Consider the following 23,056-nt stretch of genomic DNA (forward strand, 5'->3'; position numbering starts at 1 on the left):
CTTATGATTATACAGTGGAAGTGAGAAAGAGGTTTAAGGGACTAGATCTGATAGAGTGTCTGATGAACAATGGGTGGAGGTTTGTGACAATGTACAGGAGACAGGCAACAACACCATCGCCAAGAAAAATAAATGCAAAAACGCAAAATGGCTGTCTGAGGAGGCCTTACAAATAGCTGTTAAAAGAAGAGATGGGAAAAGCAAAGGAGAAAAGGGAAGATATACCCATTTGAATACAGAGTTTCGAAGAATAGCAAGGAGAGATAAGAAAGCCTTCCTCAGCGATCAATGCAAAGAATTACAGGAAAACAATAGAATGGGAAAGACTAGAGATCTGTTCAAGAAAATTAGCGATACCAAGGTAACATTTCATGCAAAGATGGGCTCAAGAAAGGACAGAAATGGTATGGACCTAACAGAAGCAGAAGATATTAAGAAGACATGGCAAGAATACAAAGAACTGTACAAAAAAGATCTTCACGACGTAGATAATCATGATGGTATCATCACTCAGAGAGCCAGACATCCTGGAATGTGAACTCAATGGGCCTTAGGAAGCATCACTATGAACAAAGTTAGTGGAGGTGATGGAATTCCAGTTGAGCTAATTCAAATCCTAAAAGATGATGCTGGAAAGTTTGCACTCAATATGACAGCAAATTTGCAAAATTCAGCAGGGGCCACAGGACTGGAAAAGTCAGTTTTCATTGCAATCCCTAAGAAAGGCAATGCCAAAGAATGCTCAAACTACCGCACAATTGCATTCATCTCAAACACTAGAAAAGTAATGCTCAAAATTCTCCAAGTAGGCTTGGACAATATGTGAACTGAGAACTTTCAGATCTTCAAGCTGGTTTTAGAAAAGGCAGAGGGGAAAAAAAAAAGAAAAGGCAGAGGAACCAGAGATCAAATTGCCAACATCTGCTGGATCATGGAAAAAGCAAGAGACTTCCAGAAAAACATCTATTTCTGCTTTATTGACTATGCAAAAGCCTTTAACTGTGTGGATCACAATAAACTGTGGAAAATTCTTAAAGAGATGGCAATACCAGACCCCCTGACCAGCCTCTTGAGAAACTTGTATGCGGGTCAGAAAGCAACAGTTAGAACTGGACATGGAACAGACTGGTTCCAAATAGGAAAAACAGTACGTCAAGGCTGTATATTGTCACCCGGCTTATTTAACTTATATACAGAGGACATCATAGGAAATGCTGGGCTGGATGAAGCACAAGCTGGAATCAAGATTGCTGGGAGAAATATCGATAACCTCAGCTATGCAGATGACACCACCCTTATGGCACAAAGTGAAGAAGAACTATAAAGCCTCTTGATGAAAGTGAAAGAGGAGGGAGAAAAAGTTGGCTTAAAAGTCAACATTCAGAAAACTAAGGTCATGGCATCCGGTCCCATCACTTCATGGCAAATAGATGGGGAAACAGTGGAAACAGTAAGAGACTTTATTTTGGGGGCTCCAAAATCACTGCAGATGGTGACTGCATCCATGAAATAAAAAGACGCTTACTCCTTGGAAGAAATATTATGACAAATCTACACAGCATATTAAAAAGCAGAGACGTTACTTTGCCAACAAAGGTCCATATAGTCAAGGCTATGGTGATTCCTGTATAATCATAAGGGATTTGATTTAGGTCATGCCTGAATGGTCTAGTGGTGTTCCCTACTTTCTTCAATTTAAGTCTGAATTTGGCAATAAGGAGTTCATTGTCTGAGCCACAGATAGCTCCCGGTCTTGTTTTTGCTGACTGTATAGAGCTTCTCCATCTCTGGCTGCAAAGAATATAATCAATCTGATTTCGGTGTTGACCATCTGGTGATGTCCATGTATAAAGTCTTCTCTTGTGTTGTTGGAAGAGGGTGTTTGCTATGACCAGTGCATTGTCTTGGCAAAACTCTATTAGTCTTTGCCCTGCTTCATTCTGTATTCCAAGGCCAAATTTGCCTGTTACTCCAGGTGTTTCTTGACTTCCTACTTTTGCATTCCAGTCCCCTATTATGAAAAGAACATCTTTTGGGGGTGTTAGTTCTAAAAGGTCTTGTAGGTCTTCATAGAACCGTTCAACTTCAGCTTCTTCAGCATTACTGGTTGGGGCATAGACTTGGATTACTGTGATATTGAATGGTTTCCCTTGGAAACGAACAGAGATCATTCTGTCACTTTTGAGATTGCATCCAAGTACTGCATTTCGGATTCTTTTGTTGACCATGATGGCCACTCCATTTCTTCTGAGGGATTCCTGCCTGCAGTAGTAGATATCATGGTCATCTGAGTTAAATTCACCCATTCCCGTCAATTTCAGTTTGCTGATTCCTAGAATGTCGACATTCACTCTTGCCATCTCTTGTTTGACCACTTCCAATTTGCCTTAATTCATGGACCTGACATTCCAGGTTCCTATGCAATATTGCTCTTTACAGCATCAGACCTTGCTTCTATCACCAGTCACATCCACAGCTGGGTATTGTTTTTGCTTTGGCTCCATCCCTTCATTCTTTCTGGAGTTATTTCTCCACTGATCTCCAGTAGCATATTGGGCACCTGCTGACCTGGGGAGTTTCTCTTTCAGTATCCTTCATTTTACCATTTCATACTGTTCATGAGGTTCTCAAGGCAAGAATACTGAAGTAGTTTGCCATTCCCTTCTCCAGTGGACCACATTCTGTCAAATCTCTCCACCATGACCTGCCCGTCTTGGGTGGCCCCACGGGCATGGCTTAGTTTCATTGAGTTAGACAAGGCTGTGGTCCTAGTGTGATTAGATTGACTAGTTTTCTGTGAGTATGGTTTCAGTGTGTTTGCCCTCTGATGCCCTCTTGCAACACCTACCGTCTTACTTGCATTTCTCTTACCTTGGGCGTGGGGTATCTCTTCACGGCTGCTCCAGCAAAGCGCAGCCATAGCTCCTTACCTTGGATGAGGGGTATCTCCTCACTGCCGCCCTTCCTGACCTTCAATGTGGGATAGCTCCTCTAGGCCCTCCTGCGCCCGCGCAGCCATGGCTCCTTGGACGTGGGGTTGGTCCTCCCTGCCGCCGCCCCTGGCCTTGGGCTTGGGGCATGGGGTATCTCCTCCCGGCCACCGCCCCTGACCTCGGGCGTGAGATCTGATAGATAGAGTGCCTGATCAACTATGGAATGAGGTTCGTGACATTGTACAGGAGACAGGGATCAAGACCATGCCCATAGAAAAGAAATGCAAAAAAGCAAAATGGCTGTCTGGGGAGGCCTTACAAATAGCTGTGAAAAGAAGAGAAGCAAAAAGCGAAGGAGAAAAGGAAAGATATAAACATCTGAATGCAGGGTTCCAAAGAATAGCGAGAAGAGATAAGAAAGCCTTCTTCAGCAATCAATGCAAAGAAATAGAGGAAAACAACAGAGTGGGAAAGACTAGGAATATCTTCAAGAAAATCAGAGATACCAAAGGAACATTTCATGCAAAGATGAGCTTGATAAAGGACATAAATGGAATGGACCTAACAGACATGGCAAGAATACACAGAAGAACTGTACAAAAAAGATCTTCATGACCCAGATAATCACGATGGTGTGATCACTCACCTAGAGCCAGACATCCTGGAATGTGAAGTCAAGTGGGCCTTAGAAAGCATCACTACAAACAAAACTAGTGGAGGTGATGGAATTCCAGTTGAGCTATTCCAAATCCTGAAAGATGATGCTGTGAAAGTGCTGCACTCAATATGCCAGCAAATTTGGAAAACTCAGCAGTGGCCACAGGACTGGAAAAAGTCAGTTTTCATTCCAATCCCAAAGAAAGGCAATGCCAAAGAATGCTCAAACTACCGCACAATTGCACTCATCTCACACGCTAGTAAAGTAATGCTCAAAATTCTCCAAGCCAGGTTTCAGCAATATGTGAACCGTGAACTGCCTGATGTTCAAGCTGGTTTTAGAAAAGACAGAGGAACCAGAGATCAAATTGCCAACATCCGCTGGATCATGGAAAAAGCAAGAGAGTTCCAGAAAAACATCTATCTCTGCTTTATTGACTATGCCAAAGCCTTTGACTGTGTGGATCACAACAAACTGTGGAAAATTCTGAAAGAGATGGGAATACCACAACACCTGACCTGCCTCTTGAGAAATTTGTATGCAGGTCAGGAAGCAACAGTTAGAACTGGACATGGAACAACAGACTGGTTCCAAATAGGAAAATGAGTTCATCAAGGCTGTATATTGTTACCCTGTTTATTTAACTTATATGCAGAGTACATCATGAGAAACGCTGGAGTGGAAGAAACACAAATTGGAATCAAGATTGCTGGGAGAAATATCAATAACCTCAGATATGCAGATGACACCACCCTTATGGCAGAAAGTGAAGAGGAACTCAAAAGCCTCTTGATGAAAGTGAAAGTGGAGAGTGAAAAAGTTGGCTTAAAGCTCAACATTCAGAAAACGAAGATCATGGCATCCAGTCCCACCACTTTATGGGAAATAGATGGGGAAACAGTGGAAACAGCGTAAGACTTTATTTTTCTGGGCTCCAAAATCACTACAGATGGTGACTGCAGCCATGAAATTAAAAGACGCTTACTCCTTGGAAGGAAAGTTATGACCAACCTAGATAGCATATTCAAAAGCAGAGACATTACTTTGCCAACAAAGGTTCATCTAGTCAAGGCTACGGTTTTTCCTGTGGTCTTGTATGGATGTGAGAGTTGGACTGTGAAGAAGGCTGAGTGCCGAAGAATTGACGACTTTGAATTGTGGTGTTGGAGAAGACTCTTGAGAGTCCCTTGGACTGCAAGGAGATCAACCAGTCCATTCTGAAGGATTTCTTTGGAAGGAATGATGCTAAAGCTGAAACTCCAGTACTTTGGCCACCTTATGCGAAGAGTTGACTCATTGGAAAAGACTCTGATGCTGGGAGGGATTGGGGGCAGGAGGAGAAGGGGACGACAGAGGATGAGATGGCTGGATGGCATCACTGACTCGATGGACGTGAGTCTCAGTGAACTCCGGGAGTTGGTGATGGACAGGAAGGCCTGGCCTGCTGTGATTCATGGGGTCTCAAAGACTCGGACATGACTGAGAGACTGATCTGATCTGATGGTGATTCCTATAGTCATGTATGGATGTGAGAGTTGGACTGCAAAGACATCTGAGCCCCGAAGAAATGATACTTTTTGAACTGTGGTGTTGGAGAAGACTCTTGAGAGTCTCTTGACCTGCAAGGGGATCCACCCAGTCCATCCTAAAGGAAATCAATCCTGAATATTTCTGGGAAGGACTGAAGTTGAAGCTGAAACCCAATACTTTGGCTACCTGATGCTAAGAGCTGACGCATTTGAAGAGACCCTGAGGCTGGGAAAGATTGAAGGCAAGAGGAGAAGGGGACGACAGAGGATGAGATGGTTGGATGGCATCACTGACTCCATGCACTTGAGTTTGGGTAAACTCCAGGAGTTAGTGATGTGATGTTGGTGATGCCAGGGAGGCCTGGCATGCTGTGGTCCATGGGGTCACGAAAGGTCACACATGACTGAGTGACTGAACTGAACTGAAATAGTCACATGATAAAATAATATCTATATGAAAAGACAGGGTCATCCTATACTGTGTCTTCAGTCCTCTTCCAGGATGCAGTGATTTCAGTGTAGCTCATAAACCATGTGCTCCCTTAACCAAATTCAAATACCGAGTGAGCTGAAGGAAAAAGACTTCATAGGGACCCAGAAAGACCACAGGCATGGTGATCAAACTCCATTCCCACTTACAAGGACAGGGCTGGTCCACATGGAAACCTCTCCTCATGCTTCAGGAACAATCCACCCCTGGGTGACGGAGCTCACATCCCTCCTCCCACAGGGCTGAGGTGTCAGGGAAAGCAGGATTGTGATGTAGAAGATGGGGGTGTGGGGTCTCAGGTGCAGACATGGGTCTGTGGGCATGGTTGTGACTGCAGGTCGCTGCTAGGGACTGATTCTCCTCCCCAGGTGTCCACTCCCAGATGCACTGCAGCAGTCGGGCCAGAACTGCTGAAGCACTCACTGACCCTCTGCTCACGTGCGCTGTCTCTTCTTACTCCATCACATTGTTATTGTTGGAAGTGCATTCGCCAGGCCCCAGGGAAGGGGCTAGAGCAGATGTCATAAATAAGCTATGATGGTGACACTTACTACAGCCCCTGCATCAAGATCACACCTCCATCTGCAGAGACATCCAAGAATCAGTTCTCCCCGAAGCTGAGCTCTGTGACCACTGAGGACATGGCCGTGTGTTGCTGGGCAAGAGACACAGTGAGGGGAAGGAATTGTGAGCCCAGACACAAGCCACCCTCCGGGGGCTCTATGACCAGTAGCAGGTGCTGGGCACACACAATTGTGTGTTGCAGGAGCATGTGCAGATGGTGTTTGACAGCTGGTCTCCTGTCAGGAGGCTTCCTCTCCTTGTAGCAGTTTTTCTGGGGAACTTCTCTGCATTCATGACTCTTAGGTACCACCTCAGTCTCTGAGGCAGAATGGTGGTTGGGATAGGGGAGGATATCCTCACTGCACGAAAGGCACAGTCTTAGGGTTGATTCCTCTAGTCACTTACGCCCGTTCTCTGGACATTTGGTGTAATCTCGCTAAGTCCACAGGAGAGGCTCTGTGTGACTCAGCAGTGCTGCTTAGCACAGCAGGGCCATTGAACGAGCTAGCCAGTGGTCAGCAGTGTAAGTGCATCTGGACTCAGACAGCAGAGGTGTATAAACCCAGAGCCAGGGAAGAACCCCTCTTGATGGTGCTAAGTGAACTGACACCTCACTCACAGCATCAGCCACAGTTCTCTCCATGGAGACCCAGCGGGACCTCCACGCCAGCCTGAGATAGAAGCTGAGTCTGCTGACACCACACACAGATGCAGAAAGATGAAAAGTTTGTGTCGTCTGTGTTCCTGCATCTATGTATGTGGTGTCCTCAGACTCACCTTCTACATCAAGCTGGGGTGAGGGTCCCATTGAATTTCCATGGAGAGAACTATGAATAATGCTCTGACTGTGGTGTCAGCTCTTTGAGCACCACCGAGGGGCATTCCTCCCTTCACTAATTGACAGGCTCTAGTAGATGCAGTAGCTTCTGTGTTTTGGGTGGTTTTACGGCAGACAGAGGACACATACTAAAGGGAAGCTTGTACTTGAAAAGCTCTTCTTATTTGATATTCTCAGATTTCTTGTCAAGGTATGAGCCATCAGAAGTTTATATGAGGACAAGTCTTTCAAGAAGAGAGCACCATACATCTAAGGAATATACAGAATATTCCCTGATGAATAAAGAAGCCATTGTGAGCACCATCTTGGTATTCAGCCATGTCTCCTGACTGTCTCATGGAAGAAATCCTGTATTTTAGCTCATGACTCTTTCTGATTTTAAACCACGTATGTCCTAATGCATGCATGCTAGTCACTCCAGTTATGTCAGCCTATTTACCACACAAGGGACTGTAGCCCATTAGGCTCCTCTGTCCATGAAAGTTTCCAGGCAAGAATACTGAAGCAGATTGCCATGCCCTCCTCCAGGGCAACTTCCTGACCCAGGGATGGAGACTGTGTCTCTTGCATCTGCTTATTGGTAGGCGGGTTCCTTATCACTAGCGCCATCTTTCAATAATTATGTGAGTCTCGTTCAGCAGGAATCACACAAAGAGAAGTGAACAGAGTAAATAATGAAATAGTGAAAGTTCTTCAGTTGTATCCAACTCTTTGCGACCCCATGGACTGTACAGTCCATGGAATTCTCCAAGGAAGAGTACCGGAGTGAGTAGCATTTCCCTTCTCCAGGGCATCTTCCCAACTCAGGGATCAAACCCAGGTCTCCCAAACTGCAGGCAGATTCTTCACCAGCTGAACCAAAAGGGAAGCCCTAGTACACTGGAGTGGGTAGCCTATCCGATCTCCAGCAGATCTTCCAGTCCCAGTAATCAAATCCTGTATTGCAGGATGATTCTTTATCATTGAGCTGTGAGTTCAGTCGCTCAGTAATGGCTGACTCTTCACAACCCCATGGACTGCAGCATGCCAGACTTCCCTGTCCATCTCCAACTCCCAGAACATGCTCAAGCTTATGTCCATCCGGTCGATGATGCCATCCAACCATTGCATCCTCTGGCATCCCCTTTTCCCCCTGTCTTCAATCTTTCCCAGCATCAGGGTCTTTTCCAGTGAGTCTGTTCTTCAAATCAGGTGGCAAAAGTATTGGAGCTTCAGCTTCAGCATCAGTCCTTCCAGTGAATATTCAGGACAGACTTCCTTTAGGATAGAATGGTTTGATCCTCCTGCAGTCCAAGGGACTCTCAACAGTCTTCTCCAACTCAGCAGTTCAAAAGCATCAGTACTTCAGCGCTCAGCTTTCTTTATGGTTCATCTCTCATATGCATACATGAGTACTGGAAAATCCATAGCTTTACTAGAAGGAATTTGTCCAGCAAAGTAAAGTCTCTGCTTTTTAATGCGCTATCTAGGATGGTCATAGCTTTTCTTCCAAAGAGCATGCTGTCAGGGAAGCTTGAACTGATCTATCGGGGAAGCACAACAATGAGAAAAATCACAAGCCAATGAAACAAGGAGCCCAGATGCGGGTGGTCCCAACTGCTGACTGGTGAAGTCAGCAGTTCATGTACCTGGAGAGAATGAACAACCTTCCACGTGGCACACACACACATGTCAGCCCCTCCCCCAGGGGAACCCATCATTACGGACGTGATTTCTGCATTCTATGGTCACACGGGGACATGGATTGGGGCTGGGAGAAGGGGGACGGCTCCTCTGAAATTACCTCAGGAACCCAGAATCACCGAGAGGCACTTTGTCCTGCCTTCTGACTAGAACTGGGTCACCAGGACGTAACAATCTCCTCACCATGGTGCTTTCTGAATTCCAGCCTCTTGGAAGAGCTTTGGAATCTGAGCCTAAGATAAATGCCCTGCTGAGTCCTTCATCCCTGTCTCTCTATGTTGGTCAAGTCTGTCCAGGCTCCTCTGACTCTTAGTGACATTTGATTTCTCCTTCACCTCACAGGTCAAGGACAACCTCAGCTGGAACCTCCTGGTTCCTGCATCAAGAGGTAGTGTGTGTGGAAATTGTCATCTCCATTATTAAAGCAAGGAAATTCTCAACACCAAAACTTTCCCCGGACCTAACAGAGTCCTAACATTGCAGGGGAATCCCCAGGCACAAAACGAGAGAGCTGGGCAATCCACAGTCCAGGTGAGACGTGCCCATGGATGTGAAGCTTAGGAAGGAGCACCTTCAGGGTAATTACTACCAATTCCTGCAGGACCAGCAATAACCACTGTGAGGATGAGAGATCCTGGGGGCCACATCCATGGTTTGTGCAATATAACTCCAGAAACATCCACGTCTTCAAGGTGAGTGTGCATATTTATCCCTTTAGGACACCTGACGGACTAGGGGAAGGCCAATGCTCAGAAATGCTAACACCTACCCAGAAGGTTCATCATGCAGACCCTCATGGAAGAGCTCTTCCCCCAGCTTCTCCAAGGAGGTGAACAGAAATTCTTGTCCACTGCAGACCTATAGAGGGGTCATATCTCACAGCTAAGTGAAGGGACTGGGCCAGCGCACTGCAGCCCAGGAGGGCATAGATCATGGATGGTCCAGTACTGAAAACCCTGGGGATGCTCAGAGCCCAGACCCAGATCCCCTGAGTCATGGGTGTTCAACCTAACAATGCAGGTAGCCCCTACCCACATGTGACCTCCAGGGACCTGGCAGAGCTACGATATGCAGCCTCCTTGAGGAGGGGAGCTAGTGTGCAGCTACCACAGCCAGGCAACATCCAGAAGGCAGGGCGCTGAGGCTCTGGTACCCACGGCTGGAGACCAGGCTTGGAGCCCTCACTACTGGACTCAGACCCGCTCTCTCCTGCTGATCGACATGGCCAGTATCCCTCTCCTACGCTTGGGTATCTGACATGCTCAGGAAGATTTATGAAGATTCTATCAGAGACTCAGAACAGGGGGAAGCAGGTTTGTCACAGGGTCCTGCTGGAGGAGATGTGGCTGACTCAGCAGTGTGTCTGTCTCCCCACTGACACCAGGTCCTAAGGTCCCCGGGCCAGTGGTCAGGAGGGACGGTGAAAAGCAGGATGGAGTCTGAGGATGGATACACCTGAGGCCATCCTGCTGAAGAGATCTTCTGCCAGGGGACATGCACACGGCTGACCTAGCTTCTCTGCAGGGTGCTGTTGTGGCAACCCACTCCAGTGTTCCTGCCTGGAGAATTCCATGGACAGAGGAGTTTAGTGGCTACAGTCTGTGGCATATCAAAGGGTCAGACACGACTGAGGTGACTAAGCGTGCTCACCACCCCATTCCCTGGGTGAGCACTCCCTCAGGGCAGCCTCACCTCAGTCAGCTGACAAGGTTTCTGCCTCGATATCCTCCAACGTCTCAGGTGTCTCCTCTCACAGGTGTGGGCACTAGGAGCCCCTCAGGTGTTTGTGCTGTGAATTCTCAGGGGTGACTGCACTGTTTCCAACAAGGGGGCTCGTCTAGACCTTCTTGTGGGGCCCCTGCAGGGTCCAGGTGCTGTAAGAACAGGTGAGCCCAGAGTGAACGGTAGGTGCAGTGGGCACTGAGCCCTGCACTTCTGCGTGCAGCTATCCTGTGACATGACGTTAGCCCACGGGGGGCTCCAGGAGGCAAAGGGACCCCAAGTCCTCGAGAGCCTCTGGACTCACTGTGAGTGTCAACTGCAATAGTGCACCTGCAGGGCAGTGACGTCCAGGTGTTCTCACAAACTCCTTCCTTGGGGTCTCACTACAGCGTGTGTGTGCTTATTGAGGCTATTTCTAGAGATGATTAAAAGAACATGCTGTCTCTAGAAGAATACTCTGAAGATGGAACACAGCCACTTAATACCAGACTAGAAACACTGCTAGGACTGCCCTGTGAGCCCAGGCAGGGGGTTTCCAGGACCCCAGTGCAGGGCTGCTGCCCAGGACCATGGGGGGAGGGGGCCAGGAGTCTCAGAGATGGAGTCTTCTCTTTTCACTGAAAACAATAACTAGCTGAACAAGGACTGGTGACGTTTAATATTGGGGCCTGTTGGGAATACACAGCTTGGTGAGGCCATGAGAAGTACATGTGTATATGTCTGTGAGTGTGTGTGTGAGTGTGTGAGTGTGTATGTGAGCATGCAAGTCTGGATGTGTTGCATGTTTGTGTGTGAGTGTGTGCATGAGTATGAATATGTATTAGTATATGTATGTGTGCATCTTTGTGAGTGTGAATGTGTGCATGTGTGTGCCTGTGTTTGTGTGTATGTGTGTCTGTGTGAGTGAGCATGTCTGTTTGACATGTGTGTGTCTTTGTGTTTTTGACAGATGTGTGTGTGTGAGACAGGTGTGTGTGTGTGACAAGTGTGTGTGTGACAGGTTTGTGTGTGTGTGTGACAGGTGTGTGTGTGTGTTTAACGGGTGGGTGTGTAACAGGTGTGTGTGTAACAGGTGTTTGTGACACGTGTGTGTGTGTAACAGGTGTGTGTGTGTCTGTATGTCTGTGTGACAGGTCTGTGTGTGACAGGTGTGTGTGTGTGAGACAGGTGTGTGTGTGACATGTATGTGTGTGTGACAGGTGTGTGTGTGTGTGTGACAGGTGTGTGTGTGTCTGTATGTCTGTGTGACAGGTCTGTGTGTGACAGGTGTGTGTGTGAGACAGTTGAATGTGTGACATGTATGTGTGTGTCACAGGTGTGTGTGTGTGTGTCACAGGTGTGTGTGTGTGTGTGTCAGGTGTGTGTGTGTATGCGACAGGTAGGTGTGTGTGTCTGTATGTGAATACCCAGTGGTGGCTGGCTTTGGGGAAACACACTGATTGGAGGTGAGGATGTCTCTGTGGCACTAAAGGCTGGTTCACGATGGGGACTGTGTCCCCTGGGGCGGGCCCCTCAGTGGAAGAGCTCTGTGCACAGGGGTCAGGGACCTGGCAGGACACACGTCCTCAAACAAGGATGAGGACACGGACACACACCCACTGAGCGTGGCCATGGATCATAAGTCTGCTCCTTCCTAATATCGCCCGTGTATTGAGTGTAAAGTTTTCAGCCTCTAGAACATGCAGGTGACCTGAGGTGTCTTAGGTTAAATACGGATATTCTGAGCCCTGAGAACATCACCCAGAGCAACACTGGCTCTGCACAGCAGTCCTGGGAGCACAGCCCTCACCAGGGGCTGGAGCTGGAGAGTCCTCCTCCTGGTGGCCTTGGCTCCAGGTCAGGGTCACCCCAGTGCTGCAGTGAAGGAAGGGACAGGGTCCAGTCAAGGGGCTTCATGCACTTCTGTCCCCTGTCCACAGGGGTGCATGCCCAGGTGCAGCTGGTGCCGTTGGGGCTGAGCTGAGGAAGCCTGGGGCCTCAGTGAAGGTGACCTGCAAGGCTTCTGGATACACCTTCACCAACTACATGCACTGGGTGTGACAGGCCCCTCAACAAGGACTTGAACGGATGGACAGATTGACAGCAAAGATGGCGGAACAAAGTATGCACAGAAGTTCCAGGGCAGAGTCACATTGGCTGAAGACACATCCACCAACACAGCCTACGTGGAGCTGAGCAGTCTGAGGTCTGAGGACACGGCTGTTTATTACTGTGTGAGACACACAGTGTGAAAATCCACATCCTGAGGGTGTCAGAAACCCTGAGGGGCAGGGCAGCTGTGCTGGGAGAGGACAGGAGAAATATGATGGTTTTCCTGACTTCTCATCACCAAGACTCTGGAATCTAGGAGATCAGATCATGCTCTCCTGGGACACTGGTGTTGTTGAGCAAGATCTCAAGATAACAAATATATGAAAGAAAGATGCAAGATAAAGATTTCTCTCCAATGGGTTATGGATTTTTATTCCTTTTTTAGCAGGGGTATTGAGAGCCTCATTCTTCTTGAGAATGTTAGGTGAGGCATTATCTGGGAATACTTGGTTAATGTCAAGTATGGGGTTCTTATTCTGTAGAGTGTCCTGGCAAGTCCTCTGGCTCATTCCTTAGTTTGAAAAGTGCCATCGTCCTTGGGGGATCGCAAGGGTGAATTTCTATTTCCCAGTCTCTGCCAAGCAGCCCACACGTGGCATCTGGTCAGACAGCCACAAGCAGGGTTATTGAGTCAGGGTCGAGGGGTGCATAGTCCCTCAGTCTGTGGCAGCATATGGTTCTTCCCAGGGACCATGGCCTGCAGTTCCTTGTCCCCAGGGGCAGTGCTTGTGGTCACTGAGTAAGTGGGAGCCATGTGGGAGACACTGGTGGATGTGAAACCCACGTCCTAGCATGTATCACTCTGCTGATCATTGTGCCAAGTTCCCACATGTGTGGGATTCAAACCGACACACACACATTCCTTTTCAATCCACAGTTCAGAGTCTGATATCAGTTTCACTGGATTGGAATCCAGATGCAACAGGATCACAGTTCCAAGGCTCTCAGGATCTGAATGTATCTGTGCCCCAAGAATTCAGGTTTGGAATTCCTGTGCACCCCAGAGAATGCTGCTAGAATCGGGGTCTTTGGCAGATGCTTAGTTCATGAGAGGAGAGTCCTCATGATCTGGGTTGGAGTCTTTCTAAGAATCCCCAAAGAACATACTAGTCCCTGTCCACCAGGGAAGGACCCAGCAGGAAGGTGCCAGATGTGAACGAGGAAGGGGGCCTCACCAGAAGGCAGCCTCACTGGTGTCCTGACCTGGGGATTCCAGCCTCTAGGACTGTTGGAAATAAAGGCTTGCTACAGACCACCCACCTGAGCTTCTGTTTTGCACTCTGAAAGGATAAAGTCAGGGACAATCTGCTTCTTTGCCGTGTCCAGTCTAGAGCTTCACTGCCTGCATCCCTGGCTCTCAGCCACTTCCTTCATCTGCACAGCCCAGCAAAGCACCTTCCATCAGCGGTCACTTCTCCCAGGGTCAGATGCCCTTGGCCGCCCTCTGATGAACACATTTGTGGTTTCAACTGGAGCCACATGATAATCCAGGAAAAGCAGACCTCTCAATCAGTAACATTTTCCAAAGTCTCTAATGCCATGTGAGATGACATTCAAAGACTCAATGAATGATTCAGACAAACACAGTCCACCTTCAACCCCCCAAATACATCCTTCCCATAGACCCATTACACTTAGCAAAGCCCAGAAAACCACCCACACATCTACCTAAGAATTGACACTAAATTATAATGTAATTTATAATAAAGATTGTAGAGCAAAGTTGGTCTAAATACCATCAACCCCAAGTCCCAAATCTAGTCCTCTAACTCAGCTATGCATGAGGATTTATGTTCTAAAATACAACACAAAGACAGGCATATCTCAGCTACAAGGAGTTTCATTCCGTAAAAAGGATAAATGTAAGTCAGAAAGGACCCCTGGTCCCAGTGTGCACGAGTGCTCAGTGCTACAGTTGTGTTTGACTCTTTGCCACTCTATGGACTATAGCCTGCCAAGCGCCTCTGTCCATGGGGTTCTCCAGGCCGAGAATACTGGAGTGGGTTGGTATTTCCTCTTCCAGGGGATCTTCCCAACCCAGGGACTGAACCCAAGTCTCCTGCATTTCTTTCAGTGCAAGCAGATTCTTCACTGCTGAGCCACCAGGGAGGCCCCACTGGCCTGGACAGTGTTTAAATCCATCCATGTGAACCCTACTAAGTCCAAGGTCTGGGAATAATCTTCTTTGGCTCCTCTTCCAGCCTCTGGGCCTGTTGATCTGCCCCGTTACTTTCCATTCCTTTTTGTCGGAGGTGGTGGATATTTGAAGCTGAGCATTTTCACCAGCCTATTTCCTGCTGCTGGGATCTTGAACCGTTGCCGTGACCTTCAAGGAAAAGACAATTGAGGATGGTGCATGATCCTTTCTATTCATTGTTGAATTTGATTTGCTAATATGTTTTGAGAAGTTTTGCATTAAATTCATAAAGTATGTTTTATAAAAGTCCCTAGAGAAACTTTCTGTTCCAAGACTGTTGCTCCTTGGAAGATTTTAAAATTACTATCATGAATTTCAATTTTCACACCGACGATCAGTCTCTCCATGTTTTCTCTTCCATCTTGATTCGGTCCTGCAGGTTTTACAGTTTAGGAATTTGTCCATTTGTTCTAGATTGTCCAATTTGTTGGCATACAACTCTTTGTAATAATGTCATATGATCTTCTGTATCTCTGAGGTATTAGCTTTATGTCTTTTCTATTTTTTATTTTATTCCAGTAAATTCTTTTTCCTTCTTTGGAGACTGGCTAAAGATTTATGGTTTTGTTTTCTTTGCAAAATGAAAACGACAACAACAACAACCAGCTGTTGATTTCACTGATCTTTTTTGCTGTTTTGTGTGTGTGTGTGTTCATCTCAACATTGTTAATTTCTGCATTTTTTTCTCATTTCTTTCCTACTACTGCCTCTCAGCTTTTTTGGTGTTTCTCTTCTAATTTCTGTATGTAGTAAGTTGGATTGTTTCCTTTCATTTCTTGAAGAAGGCCTGTATCACTGTCAGCTTTCGTTTCAGAACTGCTGGGCCGGCATAGAGTTTAGAGATAAGTGTGTGTTAGTCCCTCAGTCGTGTCTGGCACTTTGTTGCCCCTTGGACTGTAGCGCACCAGTCTTCTTTGTCCTTTCCAGGCAATAATCCTGGAGTGGGTTGCCATTTCTTACTCCACAGAATCTCACCCCGGGGGAGTCAACTCAGGTCCCAACAATGCAAGTGGATTCTTTACCACAAGAGGCAAAATTCTCATTATCTACAGAACACTGTTGATAGAAAACCCTAAAGACTCCACACAAAGTTATTAGACCACACTCCTCCAGAGAGCCCTGAACTCAACAGGTCAGAGTGGGTACCAGCATGTGATTGCTCATGGCTTAGGAGTTGTTGGGGATTCTCTGGATCCCACTTCTGATGCCATAAACTAAACCCCCTAGAAACCAACTGGTAGTGGATTTGGGGAAGTGTCTGCAGCCTTCCAGTCCCATGAGATGAGAAGCATATTTGGGTTTTAGAGGTGGTCCAGTGGGATCACAAAATCAGAAGTGCAGGAGAGAGGAAAGCCAGTTAGGTGATGCACCACAAGACTCCACTGGCTTTGATGATGGATGAAGGTGTTGAGCCAAGGGATGAGGGCACACCTAGAAGCTCAGTGACCTGGATGCCAGAGGCCACAGTTCCAGGGTCACCCTCAGGAGTCTTGACCATGTTGCATAGCATCGGGCACAAGTGACCCCACAAGCTCCAAGGCAGAGTGAGGTGGGGCCTCTCTTCAGAGCACATTCAGGTGTCGGGAAACTAGATCTGGCACAGAAGACATGCTGGTGCAGAACTGCTGTGGCCAAAGCCAGACTGGGAAGGGCTTTGCATAGACAGTAGGTTCTAACTCAGTCAGTGCACAGGTGAGATCCCTGTGCCGAGGAAGACCTGACCTGTGACAGACCCGAAGGGGTGACATCTCAGGGCAGGAGAAGACCAGGGTCACATGGACAGGGCGTCCGTCAGAGTGGGAACACACACTGGTCTTTTTTGCTCCAGGAGGGATAACACCACTGATGACATGATGACAGCTCTCCCCACCCCGGGCAAACCCGCTGTAAAGTCCACACATGCTGTGACTGTCGTCAGCCCCAGTCTACATCCTCACACACAGAAATGCAGGTGTGAGGCCACAGCCGCAGGGCCACAGGGAGACGGGGGAGCGGAGCCCTAAGGAGCTCCCAGGAGCTGTGTGTCCTCAGTCCTCAGTAGACTTGGGGTTCTCAGTGTCCACCCTCAGGGAGGAGATGCTGAGGTTCACGAGTTCCTGCAGACACTCAGTTGTGCACAGGAAAATGCAGCCCACTGGGCAAGTCAGCCATGCTGGGAAGACGAGCATCTCAGCAGAAACTTTGTCCACAGAATTAATACTGTGTTTAATTACTATGATCAAACCACCTCTAGAGTGATTCTTCAGGTTATTTAAGCTGTTCAAGATGAAAAACAGTCAAGAAAACAAAGGGAAATACAAATGATACCGGAATTCTGAAAAACATTAAATTGTACTCAACTCCATGAATTCAATGTGATTCAAACATGTATATTTTTCTCTGATGTTTGCAAATGGAGTAGGTAAACATCAGGTAATCAGAAAAGAAAAAAAAAAAGAGAGAGAGAGATTGTGTCTAACAAATGGCTGGTACCTGAATGTGTGGTGGGCAGTTGGTTGAGTAAAGGGAAACATGTTCTTGGGATAAAGTCTCTTCCCCAAATCTGCCATTGTTCCCTGAAAGCATCTTTTTTCCTGACCAGCCCTCCTTCATCATTTCATTCCTCAATCGTCTTCCTGGTGTGGGGAGGGGGATCCCAGGAAGGGCTGAGTTCTCTGAGGACACAGTCAGCACCCCCTCACAGGGGGAGCCCCAGAGACAGGACCTCTATTCACTGCTTTCTGCTTTTTATACAGAGGTCCCTCCTGTATGCAAATACCCACTCAGGTCACAGGGTAGAAACAGAGCACCAGCTCCCTTAAATTCAGCCTCCTCCTCAGGCTTGAAGAGACTTGCGGGAGTGGTGACTCTCATCTGCTCGAAGATGAACCCACTGTGGACCCTCCTCTTTGTGCTGTCAGCCCCCAGAGGTGAGTGTCTCTGGGTCAGACATGGGCACGTGGGGAAGCTGCCTCTGAGCCCACGGGTCACCGTGCTTCTCTCTCTCCACAGGGGTCCTGTCCCAGGTGCAGCTGCGGGAGTCGGGCCCCAGCCTGGTGAAGCCCTCACAGACCCTCTCCCTCACCTGCACAGTCTCTGGATTCTCATTAAGCGACAGTAGTGTAGGCTGGGTCCGCCAGGCTCCAGGAAAGGCGCTGGAGTGGCTGGGTGTCATATATTATGGTGGAAGCACAGGCTATAACCCAGCCCTGAAATCCCGGCTCAGCATCACCAAGGACAACTCCAAGAGCCAAGTCTCTCTATCACTGAGCAGCGTGACAACTGAGGACACGGCCACATACTACTGTGCAAGAGACACAGTGAGGGGAATTCAGTGTGAGCCCAGACAAAAACCTCCCTGCATAGGGGCCCGTGACCACGAGGGGGCGCTCAGGACTCAGTACAGAGCTGAGTACTGGAGCAGGTACGGAAGAGGCGTTGGGCGGTGGGGGTCCTGAGGGGGATTCTCCTGAGAGCTTCTCTTTCCTCCTCCTGCCCAGGAGCTGCACCATAGACCCATTTCTGTGTTCTGGTATTTCATTGTTGTGGTTTATGTCACTCTCAGACAACTCTGTGTATATATATATTTCATTTTAGCTTGAAGCAAGGATAGCTTTAGGAAAACATACAGTCACACATAATACTCAACAGCTAAATTTTTTCTCCTTCATTTTTATTCCTTCAAGGGAACTCAGTAAAACACTTGCTGCTGCTACTGCTAAGTCGCTTCAGTCGTGTCCGACTCTGTGCGATCCCATACATGCCAGCCCATTAGGCCCCACCGTCCCTGGGATTCTCCAGGCAAGAACACTGGAGTGGGTTGCCATTTCGTTCTCCAATGCATGAAAGTGAAAAGTGAAAGTGAAGTCGCTCAGTCGTGTCCAACTCTTCCCGACTCCATGGACTGCAGCCTACCAGGCTCCTCCGTCCATGGGATTTTCCAGGCAAGAGTACTGGAGTGGGGTGCCATTGCCTCCTCCGTCAGTAAAACACTTGACTCTTGTTAATTTCAAAACTGTTAACTATCCTGAAAGGAAACATAAGATATTTAAACATTTTAATCTTTGTTTTGTTTTCTACACGAGGAAGGAAGAGACTCAACCTCCTTCTATCTGTCAAACTGCACTGTTAGAATCTGGAGCAAGCAGTGTCAAAGGCTCCAGTGTCAGGGGTCCCCAGGGCTGCATATGCAATGATTCTCGTCATTCACAGATTCTGTACTGCAAATTCACCCACATGCTAGCTTTTATTAGCATCTTAACATAAACAGTTACCTTGTGTCCTTATATAGACATTGACAGTTTGGCCAGTTCACTGAGTCACTCAACACACACACATTCCAGGTGAGGTCAATCAGGATGATACCATCTCGCCTCAACGTCTCTGAAGTCCACATCCCATTCTGAGCTTATGTCGGGATCATTCATAAGGGGAAATACAGAAGTCCTCAGGTGGATTTGTCCATGGGGTCAACGTGGAGCCCACCACCATCTGTCCTCTCTCCCATCACAGTGACCGTCACTGGCACAGCGAAAGGAAGCAGGAGCTGTGCTGGGCTCAGCCCTGAGGAAAGACCCAAGGGCTGAGAGGACGAGGGGCTGAGCTGAGATGGGCAAGGGGCAGGAGGTGGGGGCCGACAGGACAGAGACTCTGGGCTCAGAAAGGGGGACCTGCCCTGGGATCTGGTTCCAAGCCATCTGATAGACACACTGCTTGCCCACCCTTGCTCGCCAACCATGTAAATTCAGAAGGTGCCCACGGGGATCCTGGGATGACCAGGGTGATTGTGACCACAGCCTCTCTGGACTCACAGGAATAGAGTTCCTCAATGCAAAGTCCTCCTCAAGCTCCAAGGAAAAATCCACCTCTGGGCTATGGGAGCTCACCACTGTCTGCTCACACAGGATGCAGGTCTCAGTGAAGGCAGAGCTGTTGTGTGGAAGACAAGGTTTTGGGGTCCTCTCCTATGCCTGGTGGCTCTTCCCCAAGGGGAAGGTCAGGCATCAGACACGCATCTGTGGGGGTAATTGTGACAGCAGGTGACTGACTGGGTTTGAATCTTCTTGTCCCCGGGTGTCCTGTCCCAGGTGAAGGTGCAGGAGTCGGGCCCAGACCTGGTGAAGCCCTCGCAGATCGTCTCCCTCACATGTGCTGTCTCTGGTTACTCCATCACGTGGTTATGGTGGGAGCTGGGTCCACCAGGCCCCAGGGATGGGGCTAGAGTGGATGGGAAGCATATATTATAATGGTGACACTTACCACAGCCCCTCCATCAAGAGCCACACGTCCATCTCCAGGGGCACGTCTAAGAACCAGTTCTCCCTGCAGCTGAGCTCCATGACCACTGTGGACACAGCTGTGTATTACTGTGCAAGAGACACAGTGAGGGGACGTCAGTGTGAGCCCAGACACAGGCCACCCTCCGGGGTCCCCATGACCACCAGGGGGCTTGTGGGACACACCGAGCACAGGGCTGAGCCCAGGAGCAGGTGCCCTGGGCTTGGAGAGGATGCTCGGGAGAGCCTGTGCTTTCGTCTTCCTGCCCAGGAGTCCACCACAGACCGTCCTCTGTGTCCTAACGTCTCACTGCTGTGTTTTATGTCACCCTCGGCATACTGTGGGAATATGCATGTTTTTGCAGTTTTAATTTCCTGTTGACGTAGGATGGATTTTACACATACACATTTAATACTCAAGAATTAAGGATAATTTTTTGGTTTACTTTTCTTCTCCTCAAAGGATCTCAGCATACCCCTGAGGCCCATCACCATTTTCCTGGTGAGTCTGAATCTAGAAACTTTTGCAGGTTCTGAGAAGACACAGGAGATTTTCAGTCGCTACAATGTTTGTTGTTTTTGTACATGTGGAAGGAAGAGACTCACTCTCCTTCTTTCACTGAAACTGCAAAAACAGGTAGAATTCTGCAGTGTCCAGTGTTGTAGGTGCTAGCACAGAGAGCCCCAATACTGCGTATACAGACATCCTCGTTATTCAGATTCCGCATTTGCAAGTTCACCTACTTTTTAGCTATTATTAGCATCATAAAACATATACCATCATTTAACGGTCATTAATGGACATTTACAATGGAGACTGTGTTTAAATCATACAACACACTCATGTTTCTATTTGAGGGCAGTCAAGCCCATTCCCTCATGTTTCATCCAATCATGTAAATCAGTCTACTTCGTGTTCAGTTTACTGAGATATCTTCATATTTTGGGCTCCTTAGTTGACAGTTTCCCTCTTGAAAATGACCCCGTGTGTAGTCCTCACGCACAGGCTAGTGTCTTTAAGCACTCATTGCGGCAAGCTAACTTTAAATAGAAAATATCTCTCTCAGAAAGGTTCATTCAGGCAAGAATGGTACTTCTGGCATGTGAGCTTGACATTGATGTCTCAAATATAAATATTATTTTTTAAAATGGTATTCGGATGTCAGTTTTTGTTATTTGAGGTAGCCTTGGAAACTTTGTTCAGTTCCAAATACAGATGATAAAATGGAGATTTATGGACAAGAAGGAGATTGGATGGAAAATGATCATGAGGGGATTTCAAGTTCTGGGAGTCCTGGCTAGACTGTCTCCCAAGGATTCTTGGTCAATAGACATCAAGGAGATCAAAATCACCTGGGAGACAGCAGGTTTAATGAAATGACTCCAACATTGAGAGTGATCAGAGATCAAGGGTAAGCGTCCTCACTAATCTGACTTAGGTGTCTTGAAAAACTAGGAAAGGATGGACACAGAAACCCACAGGTCAAGACCTCGTTGAGAAACAAATTTCAGGAAGCCAGAGAAAAATGTGGTCAAGGCGTCCTAGTCACCTTGGGAGTCAGCGTTCTTATCTTCATTGGCCTAGTCCTCTGAAAGTCGGCTTTAATCCAAAGGAAGATAATCTGTCTAGTCCTCCCCTGTCCTGCTGGCATCTCTGAGGTGTGAGCCTCCCCAGGTCTGAGGAAGGTGAGTGATGTAGTGACCTCTGTGAAGAGGTCTCATGCTTTCTCCTCCCCAGGTGTCCTGTCCCAGGTGCTGGGGCGGGAGTCAAACCAGGACTATTGGAGGCCCTCTCCTCACCTGGTGTGTCTGTGGATTCTGCACCACACAGAGTGCTGACTGCTGGGACTGGAGCCCTCAGTCTTAAGACTCAGAGCTGCAGTGATGGGGTGCTTTGGTCCTGGGAACAGCACAGCATAGAGCATGTCTCTCCAGAAACCACTCTCCATCCACAGAGACATGTCCATCTAGCTCCATGAGGACCTAGGACACAACCCTGTGTTGTTGTCCCAGGAGGTCCAGGGAGAAGTCAGACCCAACCCACATAACCCTGCCTTCAGGGGCTGCTCCAAGTACCAAGGGACACCCGCGTTCATCCGGAAACAAGAGGACACTTTCAAAGCAGGAGAGAAAATGTCATGATGGGGTTTTCTCTCAGAAGCTGGGGTCTCTCCACTGGAACATTCCCTCCCCTGCAAGCTCCTTCCACTGTCACCCCAGAGAGCTTTCCTGTTTCTGAACCTGGGACATGATTTCATGGAGTCAGGCTGGTCTGTCTTTCCCCATCTGTCTTAGGACAGCCTGCACAGAAATATTTCCTCAGGGGACATACTAGGTCACTACTTTCTGTTACTTGCTGTCAACTTTTTAATCATTAATTCTTCTACTTCACTTCAAGTCTGCTTTCCACCTTCCAATGGATTTCCAAATCCTCTCAGGCTGAAATTCTCCCCAGCTCTGTTAGATTCTGTGTCTTTCATTTGAATAGTGAGTAGTATTTGAAGTTGGTAATTGATGTCATAGACCACTGGAGTGACTTTTTCCCCCAGAGGACACTTGAAAATGTCTGGACACCAGTTAGGCTGTATCCTAAGGGGTGTATTGTAGGTGGCTAGTTCTGCATTTGGTAGACAGATAAATGATAGATGAAATAGAAATGAAGATAAAAGGAAACAACACAAACAGTTGTATCCTAACAATATGGTAAAATCCATAAAAATTTAGTCTACAAATTCAGCGAGTAGTAAAAGCTCAGAAGTGCAAAGCTGATATGTGCATGTATATGAAGATATTTGTAAAAACATAAATATTCAAATAATTGATAAATACTTTTCTAGCCCACTCCTCAGTCATGTGCTGATTCTCTGTTTTCTCTCTATGAAATCATCACATACATTACCACTTGGCTGCCATTTCCATTCCTTCCAGCTAGTGGATGAGCAACCTTTATTTTACATCATCCCCAGCATTTGATCACTTTAGTATTTTGTACTTAAGCTCCTCTAAAGGTGTGTAACAGCATCTCATCCTCCTGTTATTTCATGATTCCTAAGTGGTCAAACAGGAGATGACAAGAGTGAACATCGACATTCTAGG

At 47.6% G+C, this 23,056-nt stretch overlaps 1 gene segment (V, D, J or C); it reads left to right on the forward strand.

Moving 5' to 3' along the window:
- The first annotated feature begins 17,531 nt into the window (after positions 1-17,531).
- On the forward strand, positions 17,532-18,401 carry LOC147348809 (immunoglobulin heavy variable 4-59-like). The segment is given in 2 exon segments: positions 17,532-17,614; positions 17,697-18,401. Coding segments are annotated over 2 exon segments (492 nt in total).
- Positions 18,402-23,056: the final 4,655 nt, after the last annotated feature.

Source organism: Bos grunniens, chromosome 21 (assembly GCF_055505025.1).
Source record: "Bos grunniens cultivar Pamir isolate PY7600 chromosome 21, Bosgru_T2T1.0, whole genome shotgun sequence".
Lineage (NCBI taxonomy): Eukaryota > Metazoa > Chordata > Mammalia > Artiodactyla > Bovidae > Bos > Bos grunniens.